The sequence below is a fragment of the Prunus dulcis genome, chromosome 1 (assembly GCF_902201215.1).
Source record: "Prunus dulcis chromosome 1, ALMONDv2, whole genome shotgun sequence".
Classification (NCBI taxonomy): domain Eukaryota; kingdom Viridiplantae; phylum Streptophyta; class Magnoliopsida; order Rosales; family Rosaceae; genus Prunus; species Prunus dulcis.
In genome coordinates, this window is record NC_047650.1 from 21,210,178 (window position 1) to 21,230,800 (window position 20,623).

Consider the following 20,623-nt stretch of genomic DNA (forward strand, 5'->3'; position numbering starts at 1 on the left):
GGCTCAAATGCTTTTAAGCTTTGGCATGACAGGTTGGGTCATCCTGGATCCACCATGATGCGCAGGATCATCACCAACTCTAAAGGACATCCCTTATTGACTAAACACATTATGTTATCAAGTGACATCTTTTGCCGAGCTTGTTCACAAGGGAAGTTGGTGATCAGACCATCACAACTAAAGGTTGATGTTGAGTCTCCATCATTTTTGCAGAGAATTCAAGGGGACATTTGTGGACCTATTCATCCCCCATGTGGACCATTTCGGTATTTTATGGTCTTGGTGGACGCATCTACCCGATGGTCACATGTTTGTCTTTTATCTACTCGGAATATGGCATTTGCTAGGCTTTTTGCTCAGATAATTAAATTACGAGCCCAATTCCCAGATTATCCCATTAAGTCAATCAGACTCGATAATGCTGGTGAATTTACATCTCAAACTTTTGATGACTACTGCATGTCACTAGGCATTGATATTGAACATCCTGTTCCCCATGTGCATACTCAAAATGGCTTGGCAGAAGCTTTAATTAAACGCCTTCAATTGATAGCACGCACTTTGCTAATGAAAACAAAGTTGCCAATTTCTGCTTGGGGATATGCCATTTTACATGCAGCATCACTTGTGCGATTGAGGCCTGTTTCCAACAATCAATGTTCTCCAATACAACTCGTATTGGGAAATCAACCAAACATTTCACATTTAAAATTTTTTGGGTGTGCGGTATATGTGCCTATTGCACCACCGCAACGTACTAAGATGGGCCCTCAACGCAGATTGGGAATTTATGTTGGTTTTGATTCACCATCTATCATCAAATACTTGGAACCCCTGACGGTGATATTTTTACCGCACGATTTGCGGATTGTGATTTTGATGAGACAATCTTCCCACCATTAGGGGAGAAAAATCTGTGTCTAAAGAACAAGGCAAACTCATTCCTGAAAAACGACATGAATTGTCATGGAATGTATCCACATTGTCTCATCTCGATCCTCATACTGCTCAATGCGAAAACGAAGTGAGAAGGATCGTTCACCTCCAAAGTATTGCAAATCAGATGCCAGATGCATTTAATGATGCAGCAAAGGTGACAAAATCTCATATCCAAGCTGCAAATGCACCAGCACGGATTGATGTCCATGATGGACAAAGCAATGTGCCAGCAAATGGTTCATCTGCTGCACGCCTAAAACGTGGCAGACCACTAGGCTCAAGGGATTCAGTTCCTCAAAAGAGGAAGTTGATGGGCAAAATGAATCCAAATGAAATTAATAGAGAGCCCACAATTCATAATTCAAATGCCCCTAAAGAGGGACAGGTACTTCTTGACAAGGAAAACGTCATTGGTGAGACAAGTGCACCTAAAGTGGCAACCGTTCCTGAAAGTCAAGAAATCTCCATAAATTATACGTCCACTGATGAATTGTGGAGTAGAAATGAGATGATCATCGATGATATATTTGCATTCTCAGTGGCTGCTGAAATCATAAAAGATGATGATATTGAACCGTGCTCTATTAATGAATGTACACAGAGGCAAGATTGGCCTAAGTGGAAAGATGCAATCCAGGCAGAATTAAATTCTTTGGAAAAAAGGAGTGTTTTTGGACATATAATTCAAACTCCACCCAATGTGAACCCTGTAGGTTACAAGTGGGTATTTACAAGAAAGCGCAATGAGAAAAATGAGATCTCAAGGTATAAAGCGCGACTCGTTGCGCAAGGTTTTTCACAAAGGCCCGGAATTGATTATATGGAAACGTACTCTCCAGTAATGGACACAATTACATTCCGTTACCTAATAAGTTTGGCGGTTTCAGAAAAACTTGAAATGAGACTCATGGATGTCATTACCGCATATTTGTATGGAGAATTGGATACATATATATACATGAAAGTTCCAGAAGGATTCAGGCTGCCTGAAGCAGCCAGAAATAAACCACGGGGCATGTTCTCAGTTAAATTGAGAAGATCATTATATGGGCTAAAACAATCTGGACGAATGTGGTACAATCGCCTCAGTAAGTATTTACTGAAGGAAGGATACACAAATGATCCTATTTGCCCATGTGTGTTTATTAAGAAATCAGAGTCTGGATTTGCGATAGTGGCAGGATATGTCGATGATATGAATCTAATTGGAACTTCTGAAGAGCTTCAAAGGACTGTTAATTATCTCAAACGTGAGTTTGAGATGAAGGACCTTGGAAAGACAAAATATTGTCTTGGCTTGCAGATTGAGCACAATGCTAATGGAATTTTGGTGCATCAATCAACTTACAGTGAGAAAGTATTGAAACGGTTTGGCATGGATAAAGCCCATCCACTTAGCACTCCAATGGTCGTTCGAATCTCTCTGATCCACATCAAGGACGATCACAGACTGGGTATGTATTTACATGTGGAGGAACTGCGATCTCATGGCGCTCAACAAAACAAACATTAGTGGCCACATCTTCCAATCACTCAGAAATACTTGCCCTCCATGAAGCCAGTCGTGAATGCGTTTGGTTAAGGTCGGTAATCCATCACATCCGAAGCACATGTGCCCTACCTTCAACAACAGATACTCCAACAATTCTGAATGAAGACAATGCAGCTTGTATTGCTCAGATAACAGGAGGATATATCAAGGGTGACAGGACCAAGCACATATCACCAAAGTTTTTCTATACACATGAGCTCCAAAAGAGTCAAGAAATCAAAGTCAGACAAATCCGCTCAAGTGATAACCTGGCAGATCTCTTCACTAAATCATTGCCGAAATGTACATTCCAAAAGTTAGTGCATGGCATCGAATTACGACAACTCTGCAAGCAATCAAGTTGGAGCATGCAAAATCAGGGGGAGCATTCAAGAGTCCTCTAACATAGGACATATGCACGTTGTACTCTTTTTCCTTCGCATAGATTTTCCCACTGGGTTTTTTTTCAAGCAAGGTTTTAATGAGGCAACCAATCTAGGGACATGTGGTCTCCAAGGGGGAGTGTTGTAAAGAAGAAACACGTGGAGCCCACATTTATGGGGCCCACAAAGAAATTAAGCAAAGACTTTGGAGGCTGCACACTCACGGATGTGTATTGTAGAATCACGGGTGTCATTTACAGCTGCCTATAAATAGAGAAGGAAGAAGAGAGAAAGGGCTCGTAACGGAAGAAAGAGAAGAGGAAAAGTAACGGAAGAAAGAGAAGAGGAAAAGGAAAGGAAGAAAGAGAAGAGGAAAAGGAAAGGAAGAAAGAGAGAAGAAGAAAAGGAAAGGAGAAGAGGAAAGAAGAGGGTAAGAGAGCAGAGAGAAAATTCAGTGAGCCACACATATTGTAAACACTATTGTAGCTCTATTATTTTAGTGAAAAGGTTCCTGCTGCTGCTCTCCGAGGACGTAGGCATAGCCGAACCTCGTTAAATACTGTGTCTCGTCTACTTTACGTTCAGCTCAAAATCTACCACATATCTCAGGTTATTTTATAACAACTTTTGAATTAACAAAAGTGCTTTTAGTCGACAAAAAAAAACGTCTACGGCTTAAAACCAACATGTAGTGGTGTATAATCATCAATCCCGCCCATTTACAAAAATCATTAATTTTGGCTTGAGCTCACGGCCCAAGTCCTATGAGCTTGGGCCGTACTCGTATTGGGCCATTAAATAAGTCGATATGAGCCTACGCCAAATTTGACTTATGTATTGCATTTTTTTGTAATTTTTTTTTTACAATTGTATTTAAATCTTTTTTTTATAATTATGTATATACTAATAAGATTTATTATTTGTTAAAAAAAAAAGGTCAATAACTTTATTTAAAGTACATTTAAATAGAAAATTGCTATATCATTGTTTGGGTTTTAAAAATTGAAACTTGAAAAATAAAATTATTATTTTATATATAAAGAAAACATTAATTTTTAATATATACTAGCCTCTCCACACGCGCTTCCACGCTTGCGAGAGGCTTTTTTCTCAGTAAGGTGTAGCACTGGGACGGGAATATATTTAGGCCTACTCTCAGATTTTTTTGGGCCTCAACACACTCAAGATTCTGTGTTTGAATCTCACCCACCCAATATCGATAGCTTTTATTAAAATAAAAAATAAAAAATACAGACTATTTCGTGTATATATCTCAATCATTCATTAAGTTTGAATCTCAATAACAATTGGTTGTTATAAGAACGTCCAACATAATTAACTATGAAGATAGTTTTTTCTCTGAGGAAGGTTTATTGGGGTGCATAGAGTAATTGGAGTGCCTTGGCTTTATGGGGCTCCTGCCATTGTTAACAATAGGGCTACTAATTATATTGGCCGTGTTTGTGTTTAAATAGCTTGAGAAAATTTGAAGTTTCACGCCCACAAAGAGAATTCTTACAAGATTTGATGACCTTAAACATGGTGCAAGTTAAAAGAACAGTAGGGTTGGTGGTCCTTTGATTTCTACCCGGCGGCTGTTGATTTTTTATTTATTTATCTCTTGTTTCATCCTTGGTTATATTAGTCGCGGGTTTCTTTCTTTTCTCTGCAATTCCGTCTTAATTTTTGTCATGCATGACAAAATTGACCTTCAATTGTTTGACGCTTTCGATAAAAAAACAGTTTATTCAATGCACGTTCTCAACACGTCTTTTTCCTTTGTCCATAAGTAAGGTTGCCGGTCTAGTTCTTTCGATTGATGGAGCTCGTGGTAAGAATTTAGATGACTTCATTTTCGTCAATTCACATCAGTTGCCTTTCCCAATCTCTCTTGATGAGATTGGACAAATAACTTTAATGGACCAATGCGCGCAACCCATATGATTTTATCTTGGTATGACAAGAATATTTATATGATTTTTGGCATCGACCATGTATAGAAGAACAAATTTGATAAAAGCTTCCTTACCAAAAATGGCTGTTAGAGATTGCTTGTAATAGATGTTTTGAATTATTTAGTGTCATCAAATCAAGTCACATAATGCACATGTGAGGTTGTCGGCCTAACTCTTTTCTTTTGTCCTTTAAATTTTTTCGTCAAATCAAATCACAAAATGCACATGTGATTTTTAACGGTATTTATGTCAATCACTATATATATATATATATATATATAATGTAAAAACTAACATAATTTAATTTTAAATGAAAAAAATAAGTAGGAAAACTAACCTAATAATTTCACAAACTGGGGACCTCCTTCCAACACCTGTTCTCCCCCACCAAAATAAAGTGAACATTTTCTCTCTGAAATTGAGTTATTCTTGGTCGATGGTTGAGGCCAATCTTCATCTTTCTTCTTCGTTTTGTTTTTTCTCAAAATTTTGGTGTTAGTTGCTTCACTAGGCTTGGATCTCATACGTCCTGCCTCTTAAAATTTCTTCACAACACATCACAGGAAGATGAATTTGGAAACTGTAGATCATTGCGTCTTAAAATTTGTTCACTACTCTACACATCCCCTTCAATATGATGGTAGATTGACCTTGCGAAGGCCATATCTAAAGGAAAAGCAAACAGAGCCATGCCACTAGAATACAGATTCTTGTTTTGTAAATTTTTTATTAAGTTATTCGGTGTTGATTTTTGAATTTAAAAATGTGTTTGGAAGTCTTGTTGGCTCAATCACTTTTCTTTCTTTGTTTCTACTCTTCTACAATTTTTTTTTTGGGGAGCTTTAGTAATATACCCAAAATAGGACTTGAAATTATAACAAAATTCTATATAAAATACACTTTAGAAACACACCCAAAAATCATTTACTATCTAAAAAATGAGTGTTGAAGTTCCTATAAATTACATCTCTGCCATTAATTAACTTAAAACAAGCCCAATAAAAAAAACTAAAAAAAAAAACCCGAAATAAGCCCAGCAAGTCCAACTTATATTTGACCAGCAAAAAAAAAAAAAAAGAAAAGCCCATGAAACCTGAAGTACATTATTAATACCATATCATAGAAGTACATTATTAATACCATGTCATAAAAATACATTGTTAATATCATGTCATAGAAGTACAATGTTAATATCATTTCATAGAAAAACATTGTTAATACCATTTCATGCAAAAAACTCAAGCAAGACATCCGATATCCTTTGCAAAAACCACCTCCAATTGTCCATAGTTTCACCAGAAACAATTGCAAAGGCAAAAGGAAATAGCTCTACAAGAAAAAAAAGAAAAGAAAGTACACTGTTAATACTATGTCATAAAACTATCTTCCTAGTAAAAATCACATTATGCATATCATAAACTTCAAATGCACAGCTATATATAGAGCAAAATATATAGTATGCTTTGTTACTGAAAATACGTTAACACTATGTCATAGAAGTACACTGTTAATACTATGTCATATAAATCAACTCAGTTGTAGGGTATGAATAGTATAACAACTGTTCATACCATTTACTGGAAGCTAACAACATCATTTCATTCCTGCCACCATCAGAATAAGCATATTTGTAAGGAGAGAAAGAGCCGCCAGACAAAACTTCAGAGTAGGATCCAGTAGCATATGAAGCTTGTTTTAGATACATCATCATTTTGGCGGGGGGTTCAGGATAAGAAGCAAGTTTCTCATCCCCTGCATAGGAGGGGTTCAACAAGTTTTGGTTGCTTAAATTTTGGACATATGTAGCCATAGCTTGGTTGGTTGGTTCCTCTGTCTCCAAAGCCAAAGCCTTGAGTAAACCTGCGACAAAATCCAAATTACCAATCTTGCTCATAAACAAATTAACATTGTAGATCAATCATAGATTCCTAACATAGAAAATAAGAAACTCATAAAAAAAAAGCCTAACCAAAATTACCAAAAGCAAAACCAGCAAAATGAAAAGGAATCACAGAGTGATCAAAAGAACAGAAGTCAAATTTAACCCAAATATCAAAATCTTCTTCTTCTTCGTTTTCGGATCATCAGAAGTATGTAGTGAACATGTTAACACAAGAAATTAATACAAGCACTCAAATTCCATTCCATTCCATCACAAAGAAGAATAGTAACATAATTAATTAAAATGAAATCAACATGGGAGCTTTTGTAGTGTACCTGAAAGGTGTGGTTTGGGAATGAATTGTGAAGTAAAAATAGATGGATAAAAGAGAAGAGAAACTGAGGCAAAGTCTTCCACCTCCTCGTCCTCCCTTCCGAACTGGAGACAGACGCCGGAGTCTTCGGAAACGGCATCGGAAAACTCGAAATCTACAGACCTTTCCGAGCTCGCAGCGACGTCGTGAGTGGTTGAGGTGGCTGTGATTTAGCCCAGACATGATCGCCGGCCCTAGCCGGTCCTTTTCCGATCAGTCTCACGGTTGGCCGTGGTTGGACCACCAAGATCGCCGGCCAACCTGGTTTCCGCGAAGGGAGAGAGACGAAAGAGAGGGCCCCAGAATTTTGAAAAAAAACTAATTTAATACTAAAAGGGTAATAAAAGTATTTCATTTAACTAATTAAACTAAAAAATTTAACAGCTGTGAGTTTTGGTTTTTTTTTTTTGGTGTGTTTATATACATTGAATGGTATAGGGGGGGCGGCGGCGGCGGGCGGTGGTTGGCGGCTGCTGAGAACTAGTGTTAGAAGGGGATGGAAAAGTCATGGAAAAATTAGGTTGGTTTTATTTTAATATTTTTATTTATAGTGAATTGATGGAAATGGCCTTATTTGAAGCATGTGACTTGATTTAACAGAACTTTTTAAAGGAGTAGGACGTAGGTGGTAAATATTTCAACACTTTAAATAGTTCAAGTGGTTACTAGAAAAAATTAAAAATTTATGTGATAATCCCGCACGTACCTAAAAGTTTGGATAATATTTATGTAAATTCCCCTTTAGGGTAAATAGAGATAGCTTGTAAAAGCTTTCACTCGTAACAAATAAGTCCGGACCCAAATTGTTCTCAAATGTCTTTACCTAAGTTTGTCTCTTAGCTTAGGGGATATATATAAACGACTTAAAAGAGTTAGTATTGAAAAGATATTTTCAAGCTTTCTCGATAAGTCTCAACAATCATGCCAAAAATTAATTAAGAGTTAGGCGAGAGATGGATTTCTTGTGTTGCATGCAAATGTGTCTTATGGTTGCCTGGATTTCTTGTGGGGGAGCTGGGAGGAGAAGGGGATGGAAAGAAAGAGAGGGAGGTTTTTTTTTTTTTTTTTTTTGTTGTTGTTTTTTTTAATATAAGGATTTTTTAAATGTTATGTTATTATATTATATAATTAATTTATTATTATTTTTTTAAAGAAACAATGGGTCATATAGTGGACATGTCATCAGTTAAACCAAACGGTCAACTTAACAGAATGTCTAAATTGGTCAAATTTGAAAACCATCGAATATAAATTGATGAAATTGAAACTCGAGAGTCTATATTGAGAATGACCCTAATTTTTAGGAAGTCTTTTGACGTTAATCCTAAGGCCACCTCCACCGCAGCCCATTTTGCTAGGGCAAGAGGCCCATATTTTGGGGTTTGGACCTCCAGCGCACGCGAGGCAGCCCGCGCAAGCCTTGGGTCCCATCAGCCCGGGCAAGCCCAAAGGCAGATCTTGCCTCGGCTTCAGCCCGAAGGCCCCGACGTCAGCCAGCAAAAAAAATTCAAAAAAATTGAAAATAAATCAAAAATAATTCAATTTTTTTTTTAAAAAAAAAACCCAAAAATTTTGGATATTTTCCCTATAAATACATAACAATTTTATTCACTTTCCACACCAAATCCTCATACAAACTCTTCTCCTTCCAATATTTGTAAATTGTAATCATTTTTTTTCTTCTTGCATTTGTAAATTGTTTATATTTTCTTCCATATTTATTTTTTTCTTGCATAATTATTTCATTTCTTGCATTTCTAAATTGGTTATATTTTGTTGCATATTCTTTTTTTTTTCCCTTGCCCTTGCCCTACCCTTTTGGATTGGAACAAAAAAAAGCAAGGCTGCCACTATTCAAGTGAATAGTAGCAGTCATTGCCTTGCTTTTGCCTTAGCCTTAGCCTTTTTGAGTAGACATGCTCTAATATATATTTGTAATTCCATGACAGTGTTTCATGTTGCATGCTCCGCGGGTCCTTGTCAAAAAAATCAGCCATGTGCACAAGAGTGAATTTAGCCGAAGACATGTCATGTCTTCTGTTCATAGAAAACAACAAAGAAACTTTCTTTCCACAAATGCATGAATGTACCGTCTCCTGGCGTCACACATCTCAATTTTCAAGATTGATTGGTAATAAGAATAACTAAGAGCATTTATAGTGGGGGAGTGTATTTTTGGGAGTGTAAAGCACTTTTATATCCCTTTTACACTTTTGGGGGGTGTAAATACGTTTTTTGCTCTAATGGGAAGCAATGTAAATCTAAGATGTATAATTTTTCATCTCTTTTCTTGAGTGGGTCTCACCTGCAAAAGATGTAAAAATAGATGCAAATGTGCATTTTATTTTACATTTCCATAGTAGTAATGTATGTTTACAACCTTTTACATCTCCCTATTAAAAATGATTCCAATGACAAAAAATGAATATTTAACATACAACTCCTTATACATCCTCCCATTATAGATGCTCTAACAAGGCATGAGCTCCTATGAGAAAAAAAAAATTCAATGGGGCCAATCATCAGTTATTTTGAATTGTAGCTACCCATTCTCTGACTCACATGCATGCATACATACATATATATACCTTTCTTGGTGAGAAAAATCCCTTGAGTTGACAGGAAATTGTACAGGAAATTGTACTTTTTTGTCTTGTTGCATTCTTCTTTTCTTGTTCAAGTAGTTTAGGACCATCCTCTTTCAAAGCAGACATGTGCAGTTACAAAAGACCATTAGCCCTCGTGCATGTTTATGGGAAAAAGCAAAACCACTAGCCCACTTGGCTATAAATTATTGTATGTATGTCATTTACCTCCTTATTTTATTTTATTACTGCATGTCATTTACTGTTTTACATGTGATGTGCATAGGGGTCCAAGTTGGATTGGAAAATCCGATTCCAACCGATTCCGGTCTGAATATTTCCAAAAAAATCCGGCTCCGACAAATCCAAATTCCGTAAATGCCGAAATCTGAAATTTCTGAAAAAAATTGGATCGGATTCGGAATGTACATGGAACTTCCGAAATTTCCGAAATTTCCGATCCGAAATATTCCAAAATGTTCCGAACTCATTCCGATCCAATAATTCCGATTTTAAAAATTCCGAATATTTGAAAAACATTCCGATCGAGAAATTCCGATTTATTCCGAAATATTTTGAATTAATCCTACAAAAGTTTAGACAACAATCAATATATTTAATTTATATGCAAAACATTTAATGCATTCCCACAATTTTTAATTTGTCTATAGTTCTGTCACAACCAACCAAAGACACAAGTTTTCTTTGATATTATTGGCTAACATTATATATACATTATACATACATAATGAAAAAAATTTAAGTACATTTAAAAATATTAGTAAAAGGAAAAAAAAAATTTGTAATGCAACCAATTTTGAATTGATCTAAATTACGTAGTATATTGATTTTTTTTTTCTTTTAATTCTAACTCAATTTCTTGAATAGGACTAATTGGGGTATGAGGTCATGCATTTAATTATAAACTTATTTTCTTTATAATCAATTGCCAAGGTGCTAATGTAGTACTATTTTCTTAATAATGTGAACATAAACAATAGGGGGTTACAAAAAAGTTAGGTACATCAATAGGTAACTTACCCTTAAAAAAGGTAGGACATTGACATGTTGTATCAAATACAAATTGGTATCAAGCTCTTGTTCATGCATGAATCATGATTATGAAAATTAAAAAATGGCGATAGAAACACATTGAGATTGAACCCTAATAGTAACTATGTAGTAGTATCCAAGACAAAGTTTATATAACATTATTTTTTTTCAAGTATATTCACATGATATATATATATATATATGTAAAATATAATATAACATTTGAATGTAACATTTCATTTTCTGTTTTTATTGTGGACTAGTTTAAATTTGAACATTATGTCATTTGAATGTAAACATTGGAATTCTTCTGGAATTTTTTTTCCTGTTTGGTTGGCTTAATCATGATTCACAAGAAAATTTCAAAATTTGAATTCCAAAATTATTATCCGAAAATGCCGAAACTATTATCCGAAAATTCCGAAAATATTAACTTCCGAAAATTCCGATAATGCCGAAAATTCCGCATCGGAATAGAGTTAGTACTTTCCGAAATTTCGGAATCGGACTCGGAACTAAAAGGTAATTCCGAAAAGCTTCAGAACGGAATTCGGAACAGTGGTTTCCGATCCGTTCCGGCCGAAAAACACCCCTAGATGTGCATCTGGGAGAATGATAGCTCCCAAACGCTAGACACTACGAGTGATAAATTATTTTGATTATAGAATTTAAAGTTAAATGATTTTAACTTTTTGGAATTTTTTAGACCAAAACTCGATTTATTCGAATTATAATAGTTCAATTTAACAACTTTTGTGCAATTAGAATAAGAGAGAGAATGAATTTCTTGAGTTTTTGTATAGTCCTGCTAAGCCTTTTCTCTGTGTTGTTGTTCTCAATTATTCAAGTTCTGCAAAGCAAAGCCAATTCCAAAAGGCATCTTCTCCCACCTGAACCAAAGCCATTTCCCTTTATTGGCAATCTTCTAGAGTTTGGCAACAAACCCCATCTCTCTCTCACGAAGCTTTCTCAAATCCATGGCCCCATTATAACTCTGGAACTCGGCCAATATTCATATTGGGGATTCCTCATTTCCACTTTTAATGGGGAATGGGTCCCGTCTTGCCCCATTACGTACGGAAGAAAAATCAATATAAAATTACTTTAAAGACAATATAATGCGTACATATAATATATTATCTACATACAAGACAATATAAGAATGTTTACATATTGACTGGGAAGTTAACTAAATATATAAGTAGTGTAGCTTAAGATTTGTATAAATTTTATAAATATATAATATAAAACTTAATCGGCAATCACTTTAATAGCATATTTATATAGCCCCGATCTCTTGGACCACAGGGGCTCCAGTGGCTTCTTTCTTTTCTCTGCAATTCCGTCTTAATTTTTGTCGTGCGTAATAAAATTGACCTTAAATTGCTTGGTGCTTTCGACCAAAAAAAGAAAAAAAGTTTATTCGATGCACGTTACGTTCTCAACACGTCTTTTTCCCTTATCCATAAATAATGGGCAAGTTGCAGGCCTCTAGTTCTTTCGTTTGATGGAGCCTAATTTTGTACCGACATGCACATAAGAATTTAGATGGCTTCATTTTCTTCAAATCACCCCAGTTGCCTTTCCCAATCTGTACCCCAGTTGCCTTTCCCAATCTGTCTTGATGAGATTGGACAAATAACTTTAATGGACCAATATGCGCAACCCATATAAAAAACCATATCTATTATAGGGTGGACTCCTATCCTGGTGTATGATTTTTTTGTTTTGTAAAATCACCCCAGTTGCCCTTCAATATGATGGTAGATTGACCTTGCGAAGGCTATATCTAAAGGAAAAGCAAACAGAGCCATGCCACTAGAACACAGACTTTTGTTTTGTAAATTTTTTATTAAGTTATTCGGGGTTGATTTTTCAAGTACTTACCATGAAAAAAAAATGAAAAAGTATGATTTTTTTTTGGAAAAAAAAAAACTTTTGAATGAAGCCAATTTGGCCACCTAAAAAGACTTTGTTTTAGCGGCCAGCTAGCAACTTTCTTTTTGTCCAAACAAGACGCATAGAACCACTTTTATGTGTGTGTGTGCGCGCATTAGAACCACAGAGAGAATGGATTTCTTGAGTTTTTGTATGGTCCTGCTAAGCCTTTTCTCTGTGTTGTTCTCAATTATTCAAGCTCTGCGAAGCAAAGCCAATCCCAAAAGGCATCTTCTCCCACCTGGACCAAAGCCATTTCCCTTCATCGGCAATCTTCTAGAGCTTGGCAACGAACCCCATCAATCTCTCACCAAGCTTTCTCAAATCTATGGCCCCATTATAACTCTGCAACTAGGCCAAGTAACAACGGTGGTTGTTTCTTCACCAAACACAGCCAAACAAGTCCTCCAAACCCATGACCAATTCTTGTCCAACCGAACCGTCCCAGATGCAATCCAAGCCTGTGACCTTCGTCAGGACAGCCTGCCATGGATACCACCTTCAGCCAAATGGAGAAGCCTTCGACAAATATGCAACTCTCAATTGTTTGCCGCCAAAATCCTCGACGCCAACCAACCCAACCGCTGCGTAAAAGTGCAAGAGCTCATATCTCAGGTCAACGAAAGTGCGATCAATGGTGAGGCGGTAGATATTGGAAGGGCCGCTTTCAAAACTACTCTCAATCTGCTGTCTCGTACTGTTTTCTCAGTGGATTTGGCTGACCCAAGTAGCGAGATGGCTAGGGAGTTCAAGGAGACTGTGTGGGGTTTGATGGAAGGGGCAGGGTCCCCAAATGTAGGGGACTTTTTTCCTGTCCTTAGGAAAATTGACCCCCAGGGCATTAGGCGGCGCATGATCAAACATTTCAACAAGATGGAACAGCTCTTTGACCGCATGATTAGCCAAAGATTGGCATCAAGGAAAGCCCATGATTATGTCAAAACCAATGATATGTTGGATACTCTTTTGAACATCAGTGAAGCGAACAGTGAGGACATGGACAAGACCAAAATTCAACATCTGTTTCTGGTTAGTTGTTTTGTCTTTGCTCATCATTATAGTTCAATTACTGTATCAATTAATTTAATTTACAGAGAGAAGAGATTCGAACTTAAGTGTAAAGAGTGGGCAAACTGCCTGACCGTCTACTTTCGTTAGGTGTTTTTGTTTTTGGTTTTTAATCCCAATTTTTTTTTCTGACTTGTTATGTTAAAAAGGCTCTATTTGCCGGGCACAGATACAACTTCAGCCACATTGGAATGGGCCATGGCTGAGTTGCTACGCAACCCTGAAAAGCTGTCAAAAGCACAACAAGAGCTGGAGCAAATCATTGGCAAAGGAAAACCAGTAGAAGAAGCAGACATTGCTCGACTTCCTAACTTACAAGCAATAATCAAAGAGACCTTAACTTACAAGCAATAATCAAAGAGACCTTTCGGTTGCACCCAGCAGCTCCATTGCTTCTCCCTCGCAAAGCCGATTCAGATGTTGAAATCTGTGGGTATATTGTACCCAAGGGTGCACAAGTGTTTGTGAATGCATGGGCTATCGGTAGAGACCCCAGCATTTGGGACAACCCAAGCTCGTTTATGCCGGAGAGGTTCTTGGGATTGGATGACCAAATTGATGTTACAGGCAAAAACTTGTTAACAATCATGATTGTAAGATTATTGTTTCCATAACAATACTTCATAATGGCTTTTGCGTCTAATGATATTTAGTTTCCACTCCTTTTTATTAAGCTCTTATATCAGAAAGAATGAATATTTTCTCTTATCTTTTTTATGCTCTCTTTTCTTCTTCTTCTTCTTATGATTCAATGAATCTTAATATGTGTAAACTTCAAATCTCATGCACATGCGTTTGTTGTATTATTAGATACTAATAATTCGCACACATACTATGCATGAGTAGAGAATAAATATCCCTCATTACATTAACTTCTTTTTGGTTAGTGCAATTTAAATAAGAGGATAATTAGCACTTTTGACAAAGTGGTTGACAAGAAACCTTAAGGCCATTGAATTGAAGACCTCGAGCCTTAGTCCTCAAGGCAATAAGCCCTATACACTCATATAATATGCCAACGTCCAATACCTTCATCTATGAAGCATAGCCTTGGCTAAGTTGGCCAAATCCAGGTCCTTCGTATTCTATACTCCCTTTTTTTGGTTGGCCAAATTTAGGTTGGGGAAAATGTTTTCTCACACTCACTGTCAAGGTGACATTGATGTCCAAACTTGAGACCATTGTTCTACAGATCATTGCCTTTTTTCTACTTGGCTAGACGTCATTGATAACTGTCTGAGGAGCATTGCTGCTACAGCAAAGGTGGTGTAGGTTGATAGTACTGATGTCATTGAAGGCGTGCTTGTTAGAGAAAACATCTTCAAATATAAAGAATTGTAATGAAAGGCGGTTTTTGTTGTTGTTGTTGTTGTTGTTGATTGTTGGCTTGTTGAGTTAAGTTGGAAATTCAGGTGAAGGGATTTTATCGAACAAAAAATGGGTGGATATACTCAAGTTGATGCTTAAAATATTAGCAAGCTTTCCCCAAACTTTTCAAACTTGTTCAACGTTTAGATGAGTGAAACAAGTTTCTCAAGCAATTTTTAAAAGGAAATTAATTACATCTTTTATTCATGGTAAAAAGTCACTTTTGGTTTTTGTGGCTTATCTATTTTACCATTAAGGCTCCCTATAGTTTCGATTTGATCATTTTTGTCCACGTGGTTTCACTTTGAAGCAATTTAAAGATAATCCTCAATTTCTGTCCAATTTTTTTTTTTTTTTAATAACTTCAGCTCATTGTGCATGGGCAATTTGGTCCACAAATTATCAAAAAATCAATTCTTTTTAAAATTAAAAATTAAAAAATAATTTTTTTCAATTCCTTTAAAAAATAAACAATACAATTTATAAAATAACAAAAAGATTAGGGGCTGTTCGGTAACGTTTTCAAGGCCCTGTTTTCATTTTCTAACAAAAACTCGTTTGGTATGTCCTTTTAATTTTTACTGGAATTCATTTTCTGAAAAAAAATTAAAACTCATGTACAAAAACTAAAAACATCAAATTATCGTTTTCATTTTCTATCAAGTGTATTGGTTGATTGCCTTTTTTTTTTTTGGTTGGTCTGAATTTTTATTTTTGTGAGTTATTTTTTCAATTTTTATTTTTCATTTGTGAGTTATTTTTTCAATTTTTTTTTGTTGCACTTCATTATTTTATTTTTTTTACATGAGTGTATATTAATTTTATGATATAACCATCATATATTATTCAATTTCATGTTTATTTTAAACTAAAGATAATAGAATTTTATTATATAGGTTTTTCTAACATTGGAATTTTTATTTATTTTAATTATACATTTTTATTTTCAAATGATACATTTTTCATTGTTTATAATAATTTTAGCCTTTAAAAAATATACTTGAAAAATAACTCACATATTATTATTCCCAAATTCTCCTACAAGACATGTTTTCACTGTTTTTATTTTTTGAATATGTTTTCCAATTAATCTACCAGACGCATCCTCGAATCTTGAAAATGTAAATTCGTTTGCTCGTTTTCATTCTCAGAAAATATTCTCAGGAAACATTCTCTAAAAACGTTACTGAATAGGCCCTTACAATTCAAAAACCCCATATCTTCATGATCTCTAGATACAATTTCAAAAGTGTAATTAGTAATCACCCAAATATATCACAATTCGAAGCAATGAGAGATAGAAAGATGGAGAGAGAGGGTGGATTTGGGTAGTGGCTGTGGTGGATATGGGCTAGGTGGAGGGGAGAGAGAGGTTGGGAGAGGAGAAGGGGAGTGAGAGGCTAATTCAAAACTAATTATTTCATTTTATTTTTTATTTGTAAAAGGAAAGGATTTTTTGATAATTTGTGGACCGAATTACCCCCACACAACTAACGAAAATTTGAAAGAAGTTGAGGATAGTCCTTGAATTGCTTCAAATTGAAACCACATGGAAAAAAATGATCAAATTGAAACCATATGGACAAAAATGATCAAATTGAAACCGCATGTACCTTAGTGGTAAAAGTGATAAAACATAAAAATCAAAAGTGACTTTTTGCCTTTATTTCTCTATGGGAACAGCCCAATTAGTTATGAATATGCTTGTTTTTTCAAAGAATGAAGCTTAAGAATTCCAACTAAGTTAACTTGTTTTCGGGTACTGAAGAACAAACCCTCAAAATGAAACAACCCTTAGCTCAATGGGTTTATACAAACCGTCCCTAACCTAGCAATTTGAAGCTGTTTGCTGACACTAGAAACTAGAGGTGGGCTCGGTTTGGTTTGGTTCGGTTTTGAGCCCAAACTGTGCGCCGAACCGTAAACATCGGTTTGGAGAAAATTCAAACCGTGCACTGAACCAATGAGGTGGGAAACCGATCATCTCGGTTAACCGGTTACCTCGGTTTGGTTTGGTGAAAACCTGCTTGAAAACATTTAGACTCTATTCATTCAAAACCTCTTGAAATTCATTCACCATTCACATCACAACATATTCAAATTCATTCATTCATTCAATCCTTTCAAACTAAAACATATGCATCGTTCATCATTCACATCCATTCAAAGTTTCAAAGTAAATCATACTCATCATTCACCATTCACGTGTATTATAATTATTTAATTACATAAAATTCAACATATTCGGTTTGGTTCGGTTAACCGGTGGTTTTTAAATTAGAAACCAAGCGCCGAACCATGACCACCGGTTTGGTTTGGTTCATACACCGTTGACTAAAAAGAGAGAAAAAAATCAAACCAAACAGAACCGACCAGTTTGGTTCCGCCAGTTTGACCGGTTTTCGGTCCCATATGCCCTGCTCTACTAGAAACAAACCCTTAGCACATGAGTTTGTTGTATTATTAGATACTAATCATCCGGCACACATACTATGCATGAGTAGAGAATAAATATCCCTCATTACATTAACTTTTTAGTTGTGGGTCAAATTTAGTTGTGGGTCAAATCCAGATCTTCCGTTTTCTTCTCTACTATATATATATATATAAATTTTTTTTTGGCCAAAATTAGGAAGGAGAAAATGTTTGCTCACACACACACACTATATATCAAGGTGACACGGGAAATTTAACCTGAGATCACTGTTCTACACATCATTGCCCATTTTCATTGGGCTAGACTTCATTGATCATTGTCCTATGGAGCAACTTCAACTGGTAGTGCAGGGGCAATTTGGTCCATAAATAATAATAAAAACTAGTATTTTTATTTTTATTTTTAAAAGTTTCACTTTCAAAATACAAATATAATTTTTTTAATCCTTTTAAAAGTAAACAATACAATTTATATACATATATATATATATATAATCATTCCTTTCTCACTCCTGTCTTTCACAAAGTCTCAGATTCATCTCCAAGTTGGAATCTAGGCAAGCACTTTGTCGTTAACCATCACCACCACTTCTAGGTATTCGTGCTACCGCAACCATCACAGTCACTTCGTCAGATGCGGTCTTACCTTTTGAAGGCCCGGCACCTTCTATAGTGCACCAGGTGCACCCATGCACCATTTGTCCTTTATGATATTTTCAAAATTTTTAAAAAATTGGTTACCGGTTATACAAGTTATCAAGTTTTCACTTTTTGAAAATGCAATTGCATAAGGGTCATGCAATTATGCCTTTTCTGTTTGGCAATTGGCATATGATTAGATAGTGATTTACAGTAGTTTGGATATGAGAGTACCATAACATTGTAAAAGGATCCTAAAACTTATAAGTTACAAGATTTGAGTAGCGATTTACAAGTTTTTGAACAAGGATTACAACATTAGGGTTCACCTAATCCATAATGTTGTAAATACTTATTTATAAGGATATGGATCCACATTATAAGGAATTGGTAACTCCGGATCATAAGGATGTAAATTGGGTCCTTATTCAAGTAAAATGAGGGTTTACAATATTAAGGTCTCGTATTACTCTTTTATGGATAGTTATGTTCCACAAGATTGTAAAAAACATCCTTAATGTTGTAATATTGTCATTTACAAAGAGAATGACTTCTAGTACAATATTAAGGTAACTAGGGACATTAGAAAAGTAAATTGGGTCCTTATAAATGTAAACACAAATGTTTACAATTTTAAGGTCTTAGATTACTCTGTTTAGGACAGTCATGTTCCACAACATTGTAAAAGTTATCCTTACTCTTGTAATATCATAATTTACAAAGATAAAGGCATGTAGTACAATATTAGGGTAAAGGGGAACCTTCGAAAGGTAAACTAGGTCCTTCTACTTGTAAACTCGGATATTTACAATATTAAGGTCTCGAATTACTCTTTTATGGATAGTTATGTTCCACAACATTGTAAAACACATCCTTAATGTTGTAATATTGTCATTTACAAAGAGAATGACTTCTAGTACAATATTAAGGTTACTAGGGCCATTAGGAAAGTAAATTGGGTCCTTATAAGTGTAAACACAAATGTTTACAATTTTAAGGTCTTAGATTACTCTGTTTAGTACAGTCATGTTCCACAACATTGTAAAAGTTATCCTTACTCTTGTAATATCATAATTTACAAAGATGAAGGCATGTAGTACAATTTTAGGATAAGGGGGAACCTTGGAAACGTAAACTAGGTCCTTACACTTGTAAACTCGGATGTTTACAATTTTAAGGTCTCGTATTACTCTTTTATGGATAGTTATGTTCCACAAGATTGTAAAACACATCCTTAATGTTGTAATATTGTCATTTACAAAGAGAATGACTTCTAGTACAATATTAAGGTAACTAGGGACATTAGGAAAGTAAATTGGGTCCTTATAAGTGTAAACACAAAAGTTTACAATTTTAAGGTCTTAGATTACTCTGTTTAGGACAGTCATGTTCCACAAGATTGTAAAAGTGATCCTTACTCTTGTAATATCATAATTTACAAAGATAAAGGCATGTAGTACAATATTAGGGTAAAGGGGAACCTTCGAAAGGTAAACTAGGTCCTTCTACTTGTAAACTCGGATATTTACAATATTAAGGTCTCGAATTACTCTTTTATGGATAGTTATGTTCCACAACATTGTAAAACACATCCTTAATGTTGTAATATTGTCATTTACAAAGAGAATGACTTCTAGTACAATATTAAGGTAACTAGGGACATTAGGAAAGTAAATTGGGTCCTTATACGTGTAAACACAAATGTTTACAGGTAAGTCCGGACCATCAGGATGTAAATTGGGGTCCTTATTCTAGTAAAATGAGGGTTTACAAGATTAAGGGCCAATTTTACAATTTTGGGATACGACGGTACCTTAACGTCGTAAAGAGAATCCCTAAACTCGTAACTTACAAGTTTTTGGTAACAATTTACAAGGTTTTGCTAATGGATTACAACGTTAGGGTTCACCAAATCCATAATGTTGTAAATCAACCTTTTACAAGGATATGGATCCATATTACAAGGAATTGGTAATGGTGGACCTTAGGGATGTAAAATCCGTCCTTATTCTAGTAAACAATAGTTTGCAAGATTAAGGACCGATGGTACCTTAACGTCGTAAGGAGAATCCCTAAACTCGTAACTTACAAGTTTTTGGTAACAATTTACAAGATTTTGCTCCTGCATTACAACGTTAGGGTTCACCAAATCCATATTGTTGTAAATCACAATTTTACAAGGATATGGATCCACATTACAAGGAATTGGTAATGGTGCACCTTAGTGATGTAAAATGGATCCTTATTCTAGTAAAAAAAAAAATTTTACAAGATTAAAGACTGAGGGCACCATAACGTCGTAAAAAGAATCCCTAAACTCGTAACTTACAAGTTTTGGTAACAATTTACAAGGTTTTGCTCCTGGATTACAACATTAGGGCTCACCAAATCCATAATATTGTAAATCACCATTTTACAATGTTATGGATCCACATTACAAGATTAGGGATTAAGAAGAACCTTAAAGTTGTAA

The 20,623-nt window shown here is 35.4% G+C and overlaps 1 protein-coding gene and 1 pseudogene across 1 annotated transcript; both read left to right on the forward strand.

Annotated features, from left to right (window-relative positions):
- The window catches only part of LOC117616240, an 8,857-nt pseudogene extending 7,016 nt beyond the window's left edge, over nucleotides 1–1,841 (forward strand).
- Nucleotides 1,842–12,771: 10,930 nt separating this feature from the next.
- LOC117616250 (geraniol 8-hydroxylase-like) lies at nucleotides 12,772–14,061 on the forward strand. Its single transcript, XM_034345502.1, has 2 exons — nucleotides 12,772–13,661; nucleotides 13,857–14,061. The coding sequence occupies exons 1-2, from the start codon at nucleotides 12,772–12,774 to the stop codon at nucleotides 14,059–14,061; spliced, it is 1,095 nt and encodes a 364-aa protein (XP_034201393.1).
- The last annotated feature ends 6,562 nt before the right edge of the window (nucleotides 14,062–20,623 follow it).